The sequence below is a fragment of the Triturus cristatus genome, chromosome 1_2 (assembly GCF_964204655.1).
Source record: "Triturus cristatus chromosome 1_2, aTriCri1.1, whole genome shotgun sequence".
Taxonomy (NCBI): Eukaryota; Metazoa; Chordata; class Amphibia; order Caudata; family Salamandridae; genus Triturus; species Triturus cristatus.
This window is the reverse complement of record NC_140580.1, coordinates 817,977,203-817,995,013: the sequence shown is the minus strand read 5'-3', so window position 1 is coordinate 817,995,013 and position 17,811 is coordinate 817,977,203. Positions and strand designations below refer to the sequence as shown.

The 17,811-nt window shown below is 44.5% G+C and overlaps 1 protein-coding gene across 1 annotated transcript in view; it reads left to right on the top strand.

Annotated features, from left to right (window-relative positions):
• NPHP4 (nephrocystin 4) overlaps window positions 1-17,811 on the top strand; it is a 969,441-nt gene that overhangs the window by 682,970 nt on the left and 268,660 nt on the right. Inside the window, exon 20 of the mRNA XM_085608868.1 lies at window positions 8,897-9,105. Coding sequence (XP_085464994.1) covers window positions 8,897-9,105 — 209 coding nt within the window. The remainder of the gene's footprint in view (window positions 1-8,896; window positions 9,106-17,811) is intronic.

The window sequence follows — 17,811 nt, the reverse complement described above, 5'->3', positions numbered from 1 at the left end:
TCAGTAAAGAATCTTGGGGTGCGCATTGGGAAGAGTTTAAACATGAAGGAGCAGGTGTCTCAAACGGTAAGCTCATGCTTTCATGTATTCAGTCTTCTGAGGCAAGAATTTCCGTTTCTTCCAGACCACACATGGAAGACTCTTATCTAGTCACTAGTCATAAGTCGATTTGACTATTGCAATGCTTTACTGATATCGGCCAATGAGGCCGTGTTGGATCGCTTGCAGGTGGTGCAAAATACAGCAGCACGTCTGGTACTGAACGCCCCCTATAGATCTCCGTCGAACCCGCTACTGCGGAAGCTGCACTGGCTCCCGGTGCGCAAGCGAATAAAATTTAAGATCTGCTGCATCACCCATAAGGCAGTATACGGCAAAGGGCCAACATATTTGGCGGAGAAGCTTAGTCAATACACTCCCCTTAGAGACCTGCGATCCAGCTCTAAATCCCTTCTTAAAGTCCCGCGTATTAACAAGGCCAGGAACAGGGGGAAGGCTTTTTCCTACCATGCTCCACGGAACTGGAATTCACTCCCGCTAACACTGAGGCAGTGTACGGACTATTTCCATTTTAGAAAGTCCTTGAAAACATTTCTATTCTAAGAGGTTTCATACAATATTAGCATTTTCCTACTCGTCCGCAATCGCGGAGATACCCCTACGGGGGTGATTCAGGCGCTATATAAGTAAATAAATAAATAGTCCTCAATAGGCGACACAATGAGGGTTTGCCTTGATGCGAGTGTGACAACATTCCATCCTCTCCCCGGATGAACCATGATGCACGATTAAGGCATTGTATAAAAAATAAAGAACACCAATTAGGTGGTATACGTATGTATTTCTCACAGTGGTGTGGCATGGCATGCAAGTAGCATGTTTTGTGTGATTAAACATACGGGAATGGTACCAAGGAACTAGGTTCCCATGATCCTGAAGAAGAGCCATAGGGGCACGGCTCGAAACATGTTGACCTATAGGATCGCAGGCACATTACCAATCTCGCCTTGCTAACTATCCCCTAATTATTATTCATACTGACTAGAGGCAGGAATAAAATAGATATACCTACTAGCCAGGTATTTTTTAATTATACCGTAACCTGGCATATTTCTCCACTCCCTATCCAACAAGTGCTCCCATGTAAATCGTAGGTCGCAGAATGCCCGACCTGCAGTGGATCGGGATGGACCAGATGATGAAGCATGCCACCAACGGGTAACCCTGGTGGGTGAGGGTTTTACAAGAAAACATAGCTTTTTCTAACACAAGAGAGTTATTAACTATATTCTGTTTAATCAAAACAGGTCACCCCCGCAGCCACTGTGCCTCGTTTTGGCCTATCTCCCTTATCTATACGTAGGTTAAACTGTAAGCTAAGCTCCTAGCCACGAGATTGATTCCGGTCATTTCCCACATGGTCCACCAGGACCAATGTGGCTTTATCCCCAGCCGTAGCACTAGACATTGCATTTGATGGGTACACTTGGTGTTCGATCGGGTTAGAGCTCTAGGAGGATCAGCAGGCCTTCTTCTGATTGATTTCGAGAAGGCATTTGATACTGTCCATCAAGATTGGGTTGGGGCCCAATTTTCACGCATACATCAGGGTCCTGTATTCCAGTTCTCATGCTTGAGTTCGTATTACTGGGGTGCTATCCCACCGGTTCCCCATCGAACAGGGCACCAGACAGGGTTGTCCACTCTCTCTCCTCTTTTTCGCCACGGCCATAGAGCCTTTGGCATCATGGATCCGTTGCAATGCGCAGGCGTGGGGGTTCGACTGGGGCCTTGCAATGGAGGACTGCATAGCTCTTTATGCCGGCAACAAGTTAATATTTTTGTCCAAACTGGCCGAAACAGGGCCGCGGCTCCTTCAAATACTGAAAGTTTTCGGTGTAGCATCTGGTTTGCAGGTTAACTGGGATAAGTCCCTGTCGATGCTGTTGCGGGGAGACAGCCATGACGAAGGTTGGCACCCTGGGGCCCCTATACACAACCTGAGCTTTCAATACCTCAGAGTTCATGTCTCCTGGGAGTCGGGCCTCACATGGAGCCTTAATCTTGCCTGATACAACGTGTTCATGAAGATCTGACAAGATGGGATAAGCCCCCGCTTAATCTTCTTGGCGGGATAGCCATGTTTAAGATGATGGTGCACCCGAAATTATTCTATGTTGGCCACAATTTTCCACGACACATCCCCAGGTATTGGTTTTCCGCCTTGGCGGTAATGGGATGTAGATTTATTTTGCCCAATAAGCCCCAGAGGGTGGCTTTGGGCAGATGTCAGATCGGTTTATAATGGTGGGCTCGCCATGGCTGATGTTCGCCTCAATTATTAGGCAGCCCAACTGGTGCCTATTAATGATTTGATGCTTGGGGGATGGTGGAGACCCCGCATATCAGAGTGAATTGTCCCATATAGACTTGGATACAGTGACTGCTGTACTTTATGGTGCCCCTGAATCCCTGCCAGGGCGATTTTCACGACAGTGGCACTCCACCGCCACAGCTGGCTGAGGACAACTGTTTTTTCTGGGGATTTCCAGAACACTCTGATGGACATGCCCTTTGATGGCATTCGCCTTTTCGGCAACAAAGCAGATAGTGCGTTGGAGCGCTTTAAGGACTCGGTGGCTACGACCAAGTCCCTGGGCCTTTCCACCATGCGCCCTCCTCCGCCTTCTGCTTTTCGCTTCTTTCGTGGCCACAAAAGTGGCGCCGCAACACGTTCGCTTCAGAGCCACAGGCCTGCGCAGCAACAGTCTCCGCGCTGACGTGGGAGCCACCGAGGTGGGTCAGAGGGCCAGCGGGCGGGTCAGTCCACCTCCATCCCGGCCACCACTGCCTCCAAACCTTCCTAGTCTGGTTTTTCAGGCACATCAAATGCCAGTGGGCGGCAGGATTTGCCATCACCTCCCCCACTGGCGCACCATCACTTCGGACAGGTGGGTTTTACAAATAGTCCGAAGGGGCTACTCCCTCCCCTTCGAGACTACCCCTCCAGCCATGCCACCCCAGTACCACCGCATGTCGGGGAATCACTTGGCACTTCTTCAAGAGGAAGTCACAGCCCTCTTGGCCAAAGGGGCCATCGAGCGCGTTACTGTGCCAGAAGTAGGACGTGGTTGTTACTCCCACTACTTTCCGGTGCCCAAGAAGGACAAGGGCCTGCGTCCTATCTTGGACCTCCGGGACATCAATCGCTTCCTCCGGGAGGAGAAGTTCAAGATGTTAACTCTGGCTCAGGTCTTGTCTGCCCTTGACCCTGGAGACTGGATGATAGCATGGGACCTGCAGGATGCATATTTCCATATATCCGTCCTGCTGGCCCACTGGTGTTACTTGCGGTTTACGGTAGGCCACGAGCACTTTCAGTTTACCGTGCTCCCCTTTGGCCTTACCAGCGCCCCTCAGGTGTTCATGAAAGTGATGGCGGTGGTCGCAGCACATCTGCGCAGATCAGGGTTCCAGTCTTCCCCTATCTCGATGACTGGCTGTTGAAGGCGGGCTCGCCCCGGACAGTCATCTCCCACCTCTAGACTACAGCAGACCTCCTGCATTTGCTGGGGTTCTCCATTAATGTGCCGAAGTCGCACCTGATTCCCTCTCAGTAGCTCCTCTTCATCGGAGCTGTTCTGGATACGACGCACTTTCGGGTTTGTCCTCCCGAACGGCGAGTCAAGGATATTCAAGCTCTGATTCCGATCTTTCAGCCTCTATCCTGGGTTTCGGTCAGGATGACCCTGAGGCTGCTGGGCCTCATGGCCTTCTGCATCCTGCTGGTCGATCATGCCAGATGGCATATGCGGGCTCTGCAGTGGGACCTGAAGTTCCAGTGGGCGCAGCATCAGGGGAGCCTGTCCGATTACATCCAGATCTCAGAGGGCACTGCACAACAGCTGCAGTGGTGGCTCACAAACTGGCATTGGGTCAGTGGCAGATCCCTTCCCCAACCGGAGCACACAGTGGTGACGGATGCGTCCCTCCTGGAATGGGGCGGCCTCATTGGAGAGGCGGAGATCAGAGGCCTCTGGCGGAGTCCAGGCTCCATATCAACCTTCTGGAGCTCCAGGCGATCTGACTTGCACTGAAGGCATTCCTTCCCTCTGTCAAGGGGAGAAGTGCAGGTGTTCACAGTCAACACCACCGCCATGTGGTACTGCAACAAACAGGGCAGGGTGGGGTTGTAGACCCTATGTCAGGAGGCTCTGCGCATCAGGACATGGCTGAAACATCAGGGGATTTCCCTGGTGGTTCAACACCTGGCCAGGGCGGACGAACTCTGCCGCAGGTGCATGATAGATCATGAATGGCGTCTTCACTCGGATGCGGCTCAAGGTCTCTTTCAACAGTGGGGAGAGCCTTGGTTAGATCTATTCGCCACCGTAGAGAACGCGCCATGTCAGCAGTTCTGCGCGTTGGAATTTCCAAGGCGGCATTCGCTCGGCAACACTTTTCGTCGCGAGTGGAGTTGCAGTCTGTTGTACGCCTTTCCACCTATACCACTTCTGCCCAGAGTTCTGAAGAAGATCAGGCGGGACCGGGCCCAAGTCATTCTTGTGGCTCCGGACTGGGCTCGAAGAATTTGGTATCCTGAGCTACTCAGTATGTGCATCGATCCCCCGATACGACTGCCTCTTCGGGAGGATCTTCTGTCGCAGCAGCTGGGGACGGTCCTCCACCCGAATCTGTCCAGTCTCCACCTCTTTGCGTGGAGATTGAGAGGCGGCAGTTGATTCCTTTTGACTTGCCTCCTGAAGTCTGTGATGTCATTCTGGCAGCCAGGCGTCCCTCCACTAAGTTGGTATACGCCTGCAGGTGGAACAAGTTTGTGGCATGGTGCACAGCAAAGGCTGTGGATCCCCTCTCTGCCCCTTTTTCTGAAGTCCTACTGTTCCTTCTTTTTTTGGTCCAGCATTGCTCTGCTCTGGGCACTATCAAGGGCTATCTTTCTGCCGTTTCGGCCTTTCTCAGGCTCCCTGATCAGCCCTCTCTTTTCAAGTCCCCTGTTGTAAATAGATTCCTCAAAGGCATTTCTTATCTTTCCCCTCCTATTCCCTTTGTAATGCCACAGTGGGACTGGAACGTGGTTCTCACATTCTTAATGTGCGCTCCCTTTGAGCCTCTTCACAACTGTCCTCTTCGCCTTTTAACTCTGAAGACTGCTTTCCTGGTTGCCATCACCTCTGCTAGGAGAGTGAGTGAGCTCCAGGCTCTTTCTTGCAAGCCTCCTTTTCTATCTGTCCATCCGGACAAGGTTGTGCTCAGGACACGTCCATCCTTTCTGGCAAAGGTTGTCACTACCTTTCACATCGGGCAGACCATCACTTTGCCCACCGTCTTTCCACCTCTGCTTCCTTCCAGAGAGGAAGAGAGGCTCCATCGTCTTGACAAAATGTGCGCTCTCATTTTACCTGAATCGCACACTACAGTTCCGGGTGGATGACCAGCTCTTTGTTGGCTACATTGGCGCCAAGAAAGGTCAGTCCATAAACAAGTGGACTAGCTCCAGATGGGTCATCTTGTGTAAAAGAGCCTGTTATTCTCTAGCTAAGAAGGAGCCTCTGTTGGGGCTGCGCGCCCATTCCACCAGGTCGACGGCTGCCACTACGGCATTGGGACGAGGTGTCCCCTTACAAGACATCTGTCAGGCAGCTACGTGGGCCACGCAGCACAAGTTTGCTAAGCACTATTGCCTGGACAGCCAAGTCTGGAGAGACGGCTTCTTTCGCCGTTCTGTTCTCCGGGACTTCCTGGTGTGATCTTGGTTCGCAGACCCACCACCGGGGTTGGTGTTACTGGGGTATCTATTCTAAGGTAAGGAATCTATCACTAACGTGTTTCTTTCAGATGCACAAGTTACTTACCTTCGGTAACGATAAATCTGTAAGAAACATTAGTTAGTGATAGATTCTTTACCGCCCCACCCTTCTGCAAACTGATTTCTAGGGTTAAGATCATCCCTTTCAGGGCCCTAGTTTCAATGCCCCAGTGGTCAGTATCTTGCATGGCTCTGCATTCCTGGCACGGAAAGTCGTGTACAGAACTGACATCAGCGCGCGAGGGCGGCATCTAACTAGCTTCCGCAATGTCATCTCAGCGACCACAATGCCAACAACGGACGCGGAGCCGTGCGACGCCACCTTCCGACGCGCATGGCTACTGCTGAAGAAAACTTTCTAGTTCCAGTCTGATGCCTGGGGGTAACGGTGAACGCGGAGTTGACCGACGCCACCTATCGACGCGCAGGGGTACTGCTGAAGAAAAAATTCTCCGGATCCAGTCCGACACCTGGAGGTAATTCTAAGGTGATTAATCCATAACTAATCTATGTCTCTTACAGATATATCATTTCCGAAGGTAAGTAACTTGTTCAACAAGTTGTTTGTTTTTATTCGCTAGGGGGCTGAAGAGCGCAACTCTACTAAATTCTTTTGAGAGCTATTCTTGCTGTAGGCCTGAGCCACTTATCCCAATTAAGTGAAAGGTCCCCCCCCCCCGATTTGATTGCAGGAGAAAACTAGCCATTAGTTGCCGATGCACTAAGATCAGGATTAGAGTTTTCGGATGAGAGGTAATTATCACTTTCTGCCAGATAGACAGCAATAAGGTAAAGTTTAGAATCAAGAGAAAGATTATGGCATAGATTTCGGGTTGTCTGTATATAAGTGACAGTAACCCCAAAAGAGTAAATGATAGAAGTAAAAGGGTGGTGTTGATAAGAAAAGGAAGGGCCTTAGGATAGAACTGCAGAGAACGGAAAACTAGAAAGGAAAATAATTTGAGGACTGACCAGTCCAGTATACAGAGTCCTTAGACCAGGACATATAAGAATGTAAGAACATAGCTAGAGATTCCCACCAAAGAGAATGGGGCAAAAAGTAGATTGATCAGCTGTTGCAAATGCAGCAGAAAATTCTAAAAAGTAGAAAAGTGCAGAGAATATAGAGTAATTACTGGAAGTTAAAGAATTGGTTACAGGGAGTAGAGCAGTTTAAGTAGAGAGACTTGACTAGAAGATAGGCTGGAGTGGAGAAAACTGAGCTTTGGAGCCAAGGTAAAAGAAAACTTGTTCCTTGACCATTCATTGGTACACAGAAGTAAGACAGAAGAGCAATAAGGGGAAAATTAGAAGAAAAAGATTGAGTGGAGACTATTATGATGAATGGTAGCAGATCTAAAACAATTAAGAACGATTATAGATGGAAGAGTAGGACTGAAAGAAGAAACATGGTAAAATGCAAATTAATTATAGATATGAGTAGTGACTTGGGAACATGGTAGCAGCGCAGCACCCCTTTTTCTTTTCTCACCTTGTTACTAACTAGGAGTAAGAATGAGCCCTCCAGAACAAACCGCCCTGACATTGCTTCAAGCATTTTAAGGCCTCATTAAATAATTACAGTTAGGTGAATTATGTGGGCAATTTTTGTATGTGATCTTGAAGGAGACTTGATTGATGGATAGAGGACATAACACTCATCCAGTTTTTCAAGAGTTATAGAGAAAAAGCAGGATTGTGCAGCTTGGTAAAGTGAGGAAGCTGAGATTAGAACTCAAGTCTTCTACTTCACCAGTCCAAAATAGTCACTGAATCACATATTTCATTTTGCCACTCTCACCGCCGTATTTCATTTGGCTTTTCCTGTCTTCTACATGACCCTGCTCTCATTTTCATGGTCTTTCTTCCACAGTTAGTGATTTTTCTTATCCAATTTCCACTCTTTCTCCTGCTCCCTGCACCTCTGTCCTATCAACATCCTTTCCTTGTATCCTACCTCCTCACTCACTTTTTTACATATTTTCTCTCCTTCCACATTCTCTTTTGCATTCCCATCCACTCTTCAGTTCCCTCCCTCCCCCTTATGTACTCCCTTTCGTCCTTTCCTTTTTCCTCTCCTGTGAAGGGTCAAATCTGCCTCTTTGATGGTCCATCTGTACTTCAATCTTTGCATCTCTTTTATTGTTTCTCAACCCCTTAGCCCCTTTGGGAGTGCAACCGTTTGAGTAGTACTTTGCAAACTGAGTTGGCTCTAGGTCATTCCAATTGTAGGTAGACAAATGGTAACAGGATCACATAATGTGATTGAGTGTGGGAAGCTGGGGCCAGGATCAGGATTATATATTGTAAATTAGCGTCATTTTATCACCCCCTCCATTTCTGTACTTTTCTCTCTTATGCTTTTTCTCTGCATTTTCTTTCTCCTTTTTTGTTTTTTCCAATTGCGTTCTTTCACTGTGGACTTCAGCATCTGCACTACCCGTTTGCCCTACCACATTCTCTTGCTTTTTTCACCTTTTCTTTTCTCCTTTTCTTTCACCTCTTTTCACTCCTTCTTTTCCATCTTCTCTTCATTTTCAGAGCCTGGTTTTATTGAGCTGCTAAGTTAGATCTTGCCCTCAGACCGATCTAACCAGCCTCTCCCTTTAGTGCGCTCCAGCAGTACCTGTGCCATTAACTCAGTAAAAGATACAAGATATGCTCTTTCCAAATGTCTGTTTTTGTGCTCAGAAGATTCTTTTGGTCATAGATTAGAATCATAGAAAACTATTGTATAGTTGTAAACCACAATTGCCAAGTCACTGCATGGATATAGTGTATTATTGAACAGCATGCACATAAGAAAAAGTGATGGTATATATCAAAACAACATACTTCTTGTGCGACTTTGGTTTGCAGTCTGATTGCCTAGTAAGTATATACAAATCTGCTTTTGGTGCAATTGATTGATCACTTGGAACATCACCTTATCACTGCTATCATGTTGTATTACCAACTACCTTTGGACAGATATTAACCCCAAAAAATTGAGCACAGGAAATGAAGATAACATTGATTAACATTCAGTCTTCAGCCTCATTCATGCCTTCTTTTTGTGATCTTTTTCAGGGAAGAGTTTTTCTCAAGCACATAAGCTGGCAGATTTAGACAGTGAGCTAGGAGCAATGCTTTTCAGCAGAACAAAGGAGGTTAGTGCAGCTTTGCAGCTCTCAAACCGAGAAGCAGATACCGTACGCAGGCGTAAACTGGAGAGAATGATGTCTGTGCGGCAGCAGGAGTCGCAAGAAAATGTTAACCTGAGAAAATCTCTCATTATGGTAAGTTTTCTCATTCTCTGACTTTAACACCTTTGCTAGTAACAATGAACAAATAGTCTCAGCCTTTTTAATAATGGGTTAAACTGTGATTTTTATAGGAGTTGAAGAGGTCTCAGTGTTTCCAGGTTTTGAGGTCTCTAGTACACAGACCAATAATGTACAAGTATAAATTGGTACTCCTTAGAACAACAAGGTGTGGCTCCACGTACAAATGTCTTGGAACATCACTGAAGTTCGTGTTTGTGTTACCCAAGAGGTGTGAAACTGCATAACTGAAATTCAAACTGATTGTGCACTTCTGCATCATCCTCATTTTAGGCTTCTAGATTAAAGCAATTATAGCAAACAGATTCTACTTCAGCGATAAATATCTGATCCTTTTAGTGCAAATGCAGAAGAATTTCTTAAACAAGTATGATCTCAGGGGATCTTGAGCCAAAATGATAATGACAAATGGTCCTTATTATCACTGTACAGCACAACTAATTATCCCTCTATATAGAGTAGGGTCAAAGAGCATGCCTAGGGCACACAGTGTATAAATCTAATGAGAAGTATTGACACAGGTCTGTTGGTCCTTTGCACTAATAGTTTGGTTGAAAGCCACCTTCAAAAATGGTACTTCTAGAAATCCCTTGAATTGCATCCTAAATCTTCCTAAATATTATAGGTGAACACTTACATACGTTGTGTAGGGTTGTACAGAAATTATCTGATTTGATATATGTGATACCTTATCAGACATCCATATGTTATACTTAAAATAGATTGCTGTGTGAGGTAATAATAATTTCTATTCTCGGATCACCTGAAATTGATTCTCTGGTCGAATTTACTTGCAGGAAATTATTCTTATGCTTTCTGAAGTTATTGTATTATTATTGTTGATAAAATATGTATCGGGCTTGTTCAGAACTAAAGAGACTGTACTACAGTAAACTGCATTACCATATTAAACCAAATAGACTGGTGGGAAAGATGTACAGAGTTCGAACACAATTCAACAATAGATAATGAGCAGGAAGTAAACAAGGTGGTAAGAGTAAAACATACGTTTAAGTGATAGACATGAAGGCAGTGAAATAACATAATGTAATGAAATCCTTAAGGCAAGGTAAAGGCCACTCGTTATTTAACAGACAACAAAAATAGGGCAATTAAATATTTATTAGGTATTGATACAAACAATATTGGCACACAATGAAAGAAGAAACAGACATGGGCTTTGGGCAAGATTGTTAGATTCCTTGGGTAGTTTACCTTGCAAAATCAGATTGGGAATGTCTTCTGGTTTTAGAAGGCAGCCCTAAAAACACAGGACCATTGACATTATAAAAAACACTTTAAGGACAAAAAACTTGGTTTGGTGATCATCCCCTTGAGGCTTATTTATTTACATTTGAAAATCATAAAAGTGTTGCGCACCTCGGTGGGGGTCGGGGTGGAGGGGTCTTGTACATATTTATATGGACATTGCTGTGATACCTTCTTCAAGAAAAAATAACATACCCAGAATACACATAAATAAATGTAAAAAATAATCCTAATGTGAGTCCAAATAAATCATAGCTGAACAGACCATAAGAAAGAATTCATTTGGTTTCATGGAGAACAAACCTTAGAGGAAGCCACAGATATGTACTGGGTTTTCAGTGTTGCTGATGTCTTTAGTCCAGGTCCTGGAGCAGTCAGATGTTAGCTACATACTTCCATTTGCTCTTGGTTTCCCACGGCCAAAGGTAGAGTTACTGTTCTAATTGGATAATAGATTATCCCTTTATACATTCAACTCTCGAAGGATAGCTTGGGCTTATTGCAGGAAGTTATAGGTGGATTGAAACATGGGCAAAGTAAGACCCTGTAATCACACTCAAATAAATGACCAGTCAGAGCTTTATCCTGTAACAAAATAGAAATTTGTTATTATGAAAACTATTTGAAATGTGACACATCAAAAGTAGCTAAAATATTCTGTGGTGGTAAATTTTAGCTACAAGTCTACGATTTAAAAGCAGAAGCACTATTATACACTTTATACCTACTACAGTTTGCAGTGTTCTTTCTCAGTGAGTCTCCCTTCCACTTTTTGTTGCTGTGCCTCATGTGTTTTGCTGGTGTTAGCTGGTGTTAGCTGCTCAGAGCACTGTGCCACTGCCAACCAGTGCCACAGTGCAAGTGCTCCCTACTTAAAATGTACATGTTGGTTGGATTCCATGATTGGCTTATTTGGTTTACTGTCAGACCCCAGTAAAGTGCACCAGGAGTGCCCAGGGCTTGTAAATACAAATGCTGCTGGTGGGCTTGCAGCACTGGTTGTGCCACCCACAGAAGCGGCCTAGTGAAATGTGTCTAAGGTCTGCCATTGCAGAACCTGCGTGCAGTCTGGTACTGTCATGTTGACTGGGCAAGTGCACCCACTTCCCAGCCCCTAAACCTTCCCTTAACTTCATATTAACCACCCCTATGGTAGGCCCAAGGGCATGGTGCATTGTAAGCATAAGGTAGGACAAGCCCTGATGTGTGTGGCATGTTCTAATAGTGAATTACAGCCATATTCGTTTTTCACTATTGCAAGGCTACCTGTTCCCATAGGCCAGAAGGGGCTGTCAGGATTGTTACATCCTATGATCCTAACAGACCCAGGGAACATGGTAGAAATTTGAGTTTAGGATGCCTGAACTCAGAATAATAAAATACATCTTTTAGTAAAGTTTATTTTAATATTCTGTTTGCAAATACCACTTTTAGAAAGTTGGTATTTGCTTGCCTAACCATTTCAGCCCGCCTCTGCTATGATGTGTATCTGCCTGTCTGGTTTGTGTGAGTGACAGGGCTGGGGAAACCCAGAGGGGCAGGGCTAGGTAGCCTGGTGGTGAATAGAGAGATTGACATCCAGATGGGTGGGAGGAGTGCACCTGGACTCTGAATAGGGCTGTGCTCTGCCACCACAATGCTGGCTCCACCTCCTGTGGAGCGGCTGATGTCTCTGCCCGGCACCCTGAATAGAAAGTCAGTCATGTCAACAAAGTGCTCAGGAACTGGTTTGGACTGGGCAAAGGCCCCTCTACCCCAGAGGAACAAAGGAATTAGGGGTATAAGTATTGGGACCCTGCTCCCAAGAAATTAGATCCTGCTTGACAAGAAGAACCTCTGCCTGAGGAGAAGGAACTGGGAAAGCTGTAAGGAGGAGTACTGTCCGTGACCGGGGGGATTGGCCTGCAGTGGTTGCCTTGCTGCTGAAGGAGAGGAGAAAGACTACAAAGACTTTATTTCAACTTGTGCTTCAAAAGATCTCCAAGGGCTTGGAATAGAGCTTGCCTCCTGCTGAAGTCTCAGGAACAACAGACTTCACCCCCCAGCTCCCCAAAGTTCTTTGGAAGTGCCTGCTGCTGTTGTTTGGCCTTCTGAGGGACTGCGTGTCGCAAGGAGCTGGAAGCACGACTCAAGAAGGAGAACCTTGCCGCCGTCGGAGCTGCTGTCGTCGCATCTCGTAAAGTGTGTCGCCGCTGCAGCATCGCATCGAGCGGAAGCGTCTCGCATCAACCAAGAAGTGTCTCGCATCGAGGAAGAAGCGTGTCGCCATCGCAGCCATCGTAGCTGTCGCATTGCACCGCATCAAGAAAAGCGCCTCGCATCCACGGAGAAGCGTGCCGCCGTCGGAGCTGCTGTCGTCGCATCGCATAAAGGGGTGTCGCCGCTGCAACATCGCATCGAGCTGAAGCGTCTCGCAAACGTTGGAGAAGAGTGCTGCTACCAAGGCCGCTGTCGTCGCATCGCGTAAAGGGTGACGCCGCTGTAGCTGACGCGTCGAGTCTTCTCGCAACATCGGAGAAGCGTAACGCATCTGGAAGATCTTCAAGTCTTTATTTCTTTGCACCAAAAACTTCATTGCAGCAGCATCGTTGCAACACTTTCGTTGCCCTGCGTGTCGCATCTAAAAGGTACATTGACTTAAAGTGTCGCATTTAAGAACTTACGAGAACTAAGCAAAATTCTACCATCTAAAGTAACAGTATTGTGTATTTTTGTCGTTTTAATGGTCTTGTGGTAACTCTATATAAAGAATCCTTATTTTTAATATAAAACCTGTGTGGTGTCCATTTGTAGTGTTGTCACTTGGTTACTGTATGTGTTCACAAATGCTTAACCTATAACGCTCTGAGATAAGCCTTGTCTGCTCGCGCCAAGCTACCTAAAAGGTGAGCAGGGGTTATTTTTGGAGTGTGACCCCTTACCCTGACTAGAGGAAAGGTTCCCTGCTTGTCACAAGTACCTACCTGTGCCAACCAGAGAACCCGGATTCTAACAGATGTCTAATGTGCCGGTAAAGGAGGTTGTAAAGGTCCTTTTGGAGGATCAGTAGTAAATATGCACTGCTAAATGATTACTGACTTGAATTTGGCACTTAATGGGTGTAACCAACATGACAGCCTTGTATCTTGAAAATGCAAGATTTCATCACCTTTTTCTGCTGTTACGGGACACCCACTGAACATATTGCTACAACTGGGGACAACAGGACATTATGGGTAAGGATCAACCAGACCTTTAAATCACCATATCTTAAGGACCGTAAGTCGTGTATCTGATAGAGACATCTAGCCGCAGATTCCTTAACTTGTGAATTTCCCCAGATGTCAGGAATCTGCGACTAGACTGTCTCTACCAGATAGGAGGTTATTGAAGGTAAGTAACTTGTACAACAGGTTCTCATGGTCCTAAAGTCAGGGTAATCATCCTTAGTCAACTAGCTCATTAAGGGTGATAAGTCTCACACAAAATTAAAAACCGATTTATTGGCCTTCTTTTGTCCATGCTTCTGCGTAAGACAGTGTTAATGTCTTGGAGCTTACTCCCTCCAATTGGGCTGGTGTCTAGAGGCAGGGAAAGGGTCAATGCTGGTGTACCATTGGGCATAGTTCTTTGGTGCCTGGAACATGGTCTTTATATTTTTTCTGATACAGATATTGCAAAGAAACATCTAGTTTGGTCTATGTCAGGTAGGTAACAGGCTCTCATAGCTCTGACGCAGGCTGTTCTGTAGTGTTATCCTCCATAAAGGTATTGGCTACTTATGCCATTGGCTGCTACTAAAGGTCAGGGGAAGCTTCTTTTCTCTCTTGGTGTTCTCTTTTGGTTTTAGGCTTCTTCTCAGCCTTGGGGAACTGGGGAGGGGTAAATGTTGATCCTGGTATGCCATCCTCCTCCAAACTATTGGCCAAGAGTTTTAGTTCAAAGTCATGGTATATTGAAAGCAACAGCTCGGTAGGTACACTATTTATCCATAGGTGAGATGAGTTCTTCCTGGGCAGTTAAAATAACTGGGCTACTCATTCAGCCAGTGCATTTTTCCTGCTGCTCCATTCTTTGAACAAATGAGGATTGTAGCCTAGAAACCACACCAGGGTGAAACTTATAGGGTCTCCGAGGGCCATGCCCTTATTGTTGTTGGTTTTTTTTCCAACATTTTTATTGCCATTTATCATAATCACACTGAATCGGTTACCATCATTACTATTTTTTGATCATCAATTATGTTATGGAACACTACCTTTGTAATATATACAGTGGCATCTCGCCATATGCAGTTCCATCGACAACTGCACCCAACTAAGGATAACAACTTGCATATCATAAACAGTCAAAAAAGACTTTCTAAGTTGCTGTACATTATTAGGTTTTCTATCCACTACAATATTTCCTCCAAACCGTAGGCACCTATAAATGGCCTGTGACCTGATTTATCTCAAGTAAGGGCTCCAACGGGAAGGTCTCCCAGATAATGCCTCTCAAATGCAACTATTAACAAACGTATGCTGGGTGGTATGCTATCATTCCGGATCTAGGAATAACTATTACAGACGTGCTTCAGTAGGCGGGCGGGGGGATTCCGACCAACAGTTTACTACCCATTCACTCAGGCGCTTGTTACATGTAATGAAATCCCTCATGCAACCCATAGCAATACCTCTCATGTAACCTGTCGCAAATCTGGCCCATCCATCTAGTTCCTGGGAGACTGCCTCCTCCTTCCCTTGCTATTGTTGCCCAGTGTGTGCCATCTTTCTTTTCTGATCTCTGGGCTGTAAACGCTCCTCAGACCCCATCGGGGACCCGTCTCCGCCACCGCACTCAGATTCCTGTTCTAACTCCTAGGTATCCAGGGTCTCTCTCCATTGCGTATGGATCTCATACTTGTATCTAAAGATAATAGCAGATGGAGAGTCAACCGTTCTTTTATTAGATGCTTCATTTGCCTATTCTTTTGAGGCTATGGCAAATGAACTCTTTCAGCTAAATTAGACTGATAATATCTCTATGCAGACTGTTTAGACTTGTTTAAGGTAACTGTCAGGGTTTTTATTATCAATTACATAAAAAAAAGACGAAAATTGAATATAAAAAAGTAATGGACCTTCTGAGGAATATTAAACAATTACAGAATGCGTATTTTGCTTCCCATTTCCAAACCAGTCTTGATGAATTAGTAAAAGCTAAATTTCTTTTTAATAAGCTGTCTACAGAGAATGCTGCTTTATATTTATTTGAATTGAGTGCTAAATTCTGTAGAGGTCAGAACAAAATGGGCAAACTCTTAGCTAATTACTTTAAAATTACAAAAGATCGTTTTAAGGTTGAATCTCTTCTCTAGATGGTAATATACCAATTCTCAAATACTCTGAACTTTTGAGTGAATTTTCACGCTAATATGAAAGATTATACACTCCCAAAACAATCCCTCAGAATGATAACATTTTGAATTATCGGTCGGAAAAACTGAAGGAACATAATTTGCATATACATTTTTCTTCCCTTGAAAATGATATTTCATCGCAAGATGTAATTAATGCAATGCTTCTGGTCCGGATGTTTTTTTCTATTGAAATGTATTACTATTTTTCAAAATTGCTTTACTCTAAATTGCTTGCAGTGTTTAATTGCTTGAAGTGTTTACTTTTTTTGCAAATAATAAATTAGTGGCAGGTACTTTCCAAGATGCTTTAATACATCTTATTCCAGAGGAAGGCAGAGGTCCTACATTTTGTAGAACTGTTGAACTATTTCACTAGTTAATACAGATTATAAAATCTTAGCTAAAATCATTGCACTATATCTAGACCCTCTATTGACAAATTTATTAGGGAGTGAACAATCTGGTTTTATCAAGGGTGGGCTTCTTTTGGACAATACTCAAGTTTTCTTTACTCTCTTAAGTAAATCTAAAAATTATAAACACCCAATAGTAGTGATATCTCTTGATGCAAAAAACATTTTGACTGCATGGATTGAGGTTTTGGGCCATATGTATCAACACATTTCCCCATAGACACAGAATGGGCAAAACTCTTTGATCTGGCCCTTTGTCTTTAATTCTTTGTCGTGGTTTGGTTTTATTCCTAATTATTTTTTAACTTAATTTCACTTCTATTCTCATTTCCTAATGCATCCATTCTTGTTAACAGCTTAATTTCCAAGCACATATCTTTCAGGTTCATAAAGAAGTCATAGAGGGTGGTCCTAAGCTTTTCATTCTTTCTCTAGAATCCTTTATTTCCAATATAAGACAAAGTAATAACATACAAGGATTCCAATTTTGTGATAACCAAATTAAGACTTCGATTTACTTGGATGATATTCTTGTCTTTCTTTCTAATCTAGATTCATTCTGCTTTTCTGGAAGAGGTTAATGATTTTTCAGTAGTTTCTAGACATAAATAAAATTCAGATAAATGTGAAGCTCTTCCTATTAATATATTATCTTTAATATATGATTTTAGTTCATCTGATTTTGCATGGAACACAAATTAAATCAAATATTTAGGACAATGGTTTACTAAGTCCAGTGCTGACTGCTAGGGACCAGAAGTGGTGGTAGGGGGGATTAAAAAGAAAAAAAGAAAAGGTCACTTACTTGTGTACGGCTGCCGCCTCTCCTCCGTCCTATTCTGTTCCTGACTCCCGGAAGCACACAGGCTCCCAGACTCCCCTAAACCAATCACAACGCTGCTGTCATGCTGGTAATAGCATTACCAGCATGACAGCAGTGTCGTCATTGGTCTGAGCAGACTAGTTTGCCGCTCATACAGTGCCTGGGAGCCTGGGACTGTTCTCTACTCTTCTGTGCAACACAGCCGGGTGGAGAAATGCTAAGTGCGGGTGACGGTTTGGCCGTTCTAAGACGGCTGGCCAAACGGTCATTTGCACTTATGGTGCTCACCTTTCCTTTTCCCAGCTGGCTGCTGCTGTCCCTGGCTCGGTACTGAAAAATAAAATGATAATAACATTGTGTTAGTATCTTTCTTTATTTTTCCTTATTGCACTGCTCAGAGAGCAGTGGGGCGACGCTCCTTCGTCTTAACGGAGAAGCGGCCGCTGACCAAGTCTTATACTGTAAAATTCAATCTTAATGAAGCCATTAGTAAATTATCGAATTTAGTTGCCAAATGGAATCCCATATTTTTGTCCTGGTGGGGTGACCTTGACTCCATTCGAATGTTAGTCCCCGTAGTTCATTATAGCCTTTTTACAGTTTCTATTAGTATTCCATCCCAAAAAATCCACTATATCATCATTGTTATTGAATAAGAAAAAAGCCTTATATATCACTTAATAAATTAAAAAGTCATAAACATGAGGGAAGTTCATTACCCAGTCTTACCTGCCTATCAAAATGTTTGAAGCAAACCACATCCTGACTATCAAACA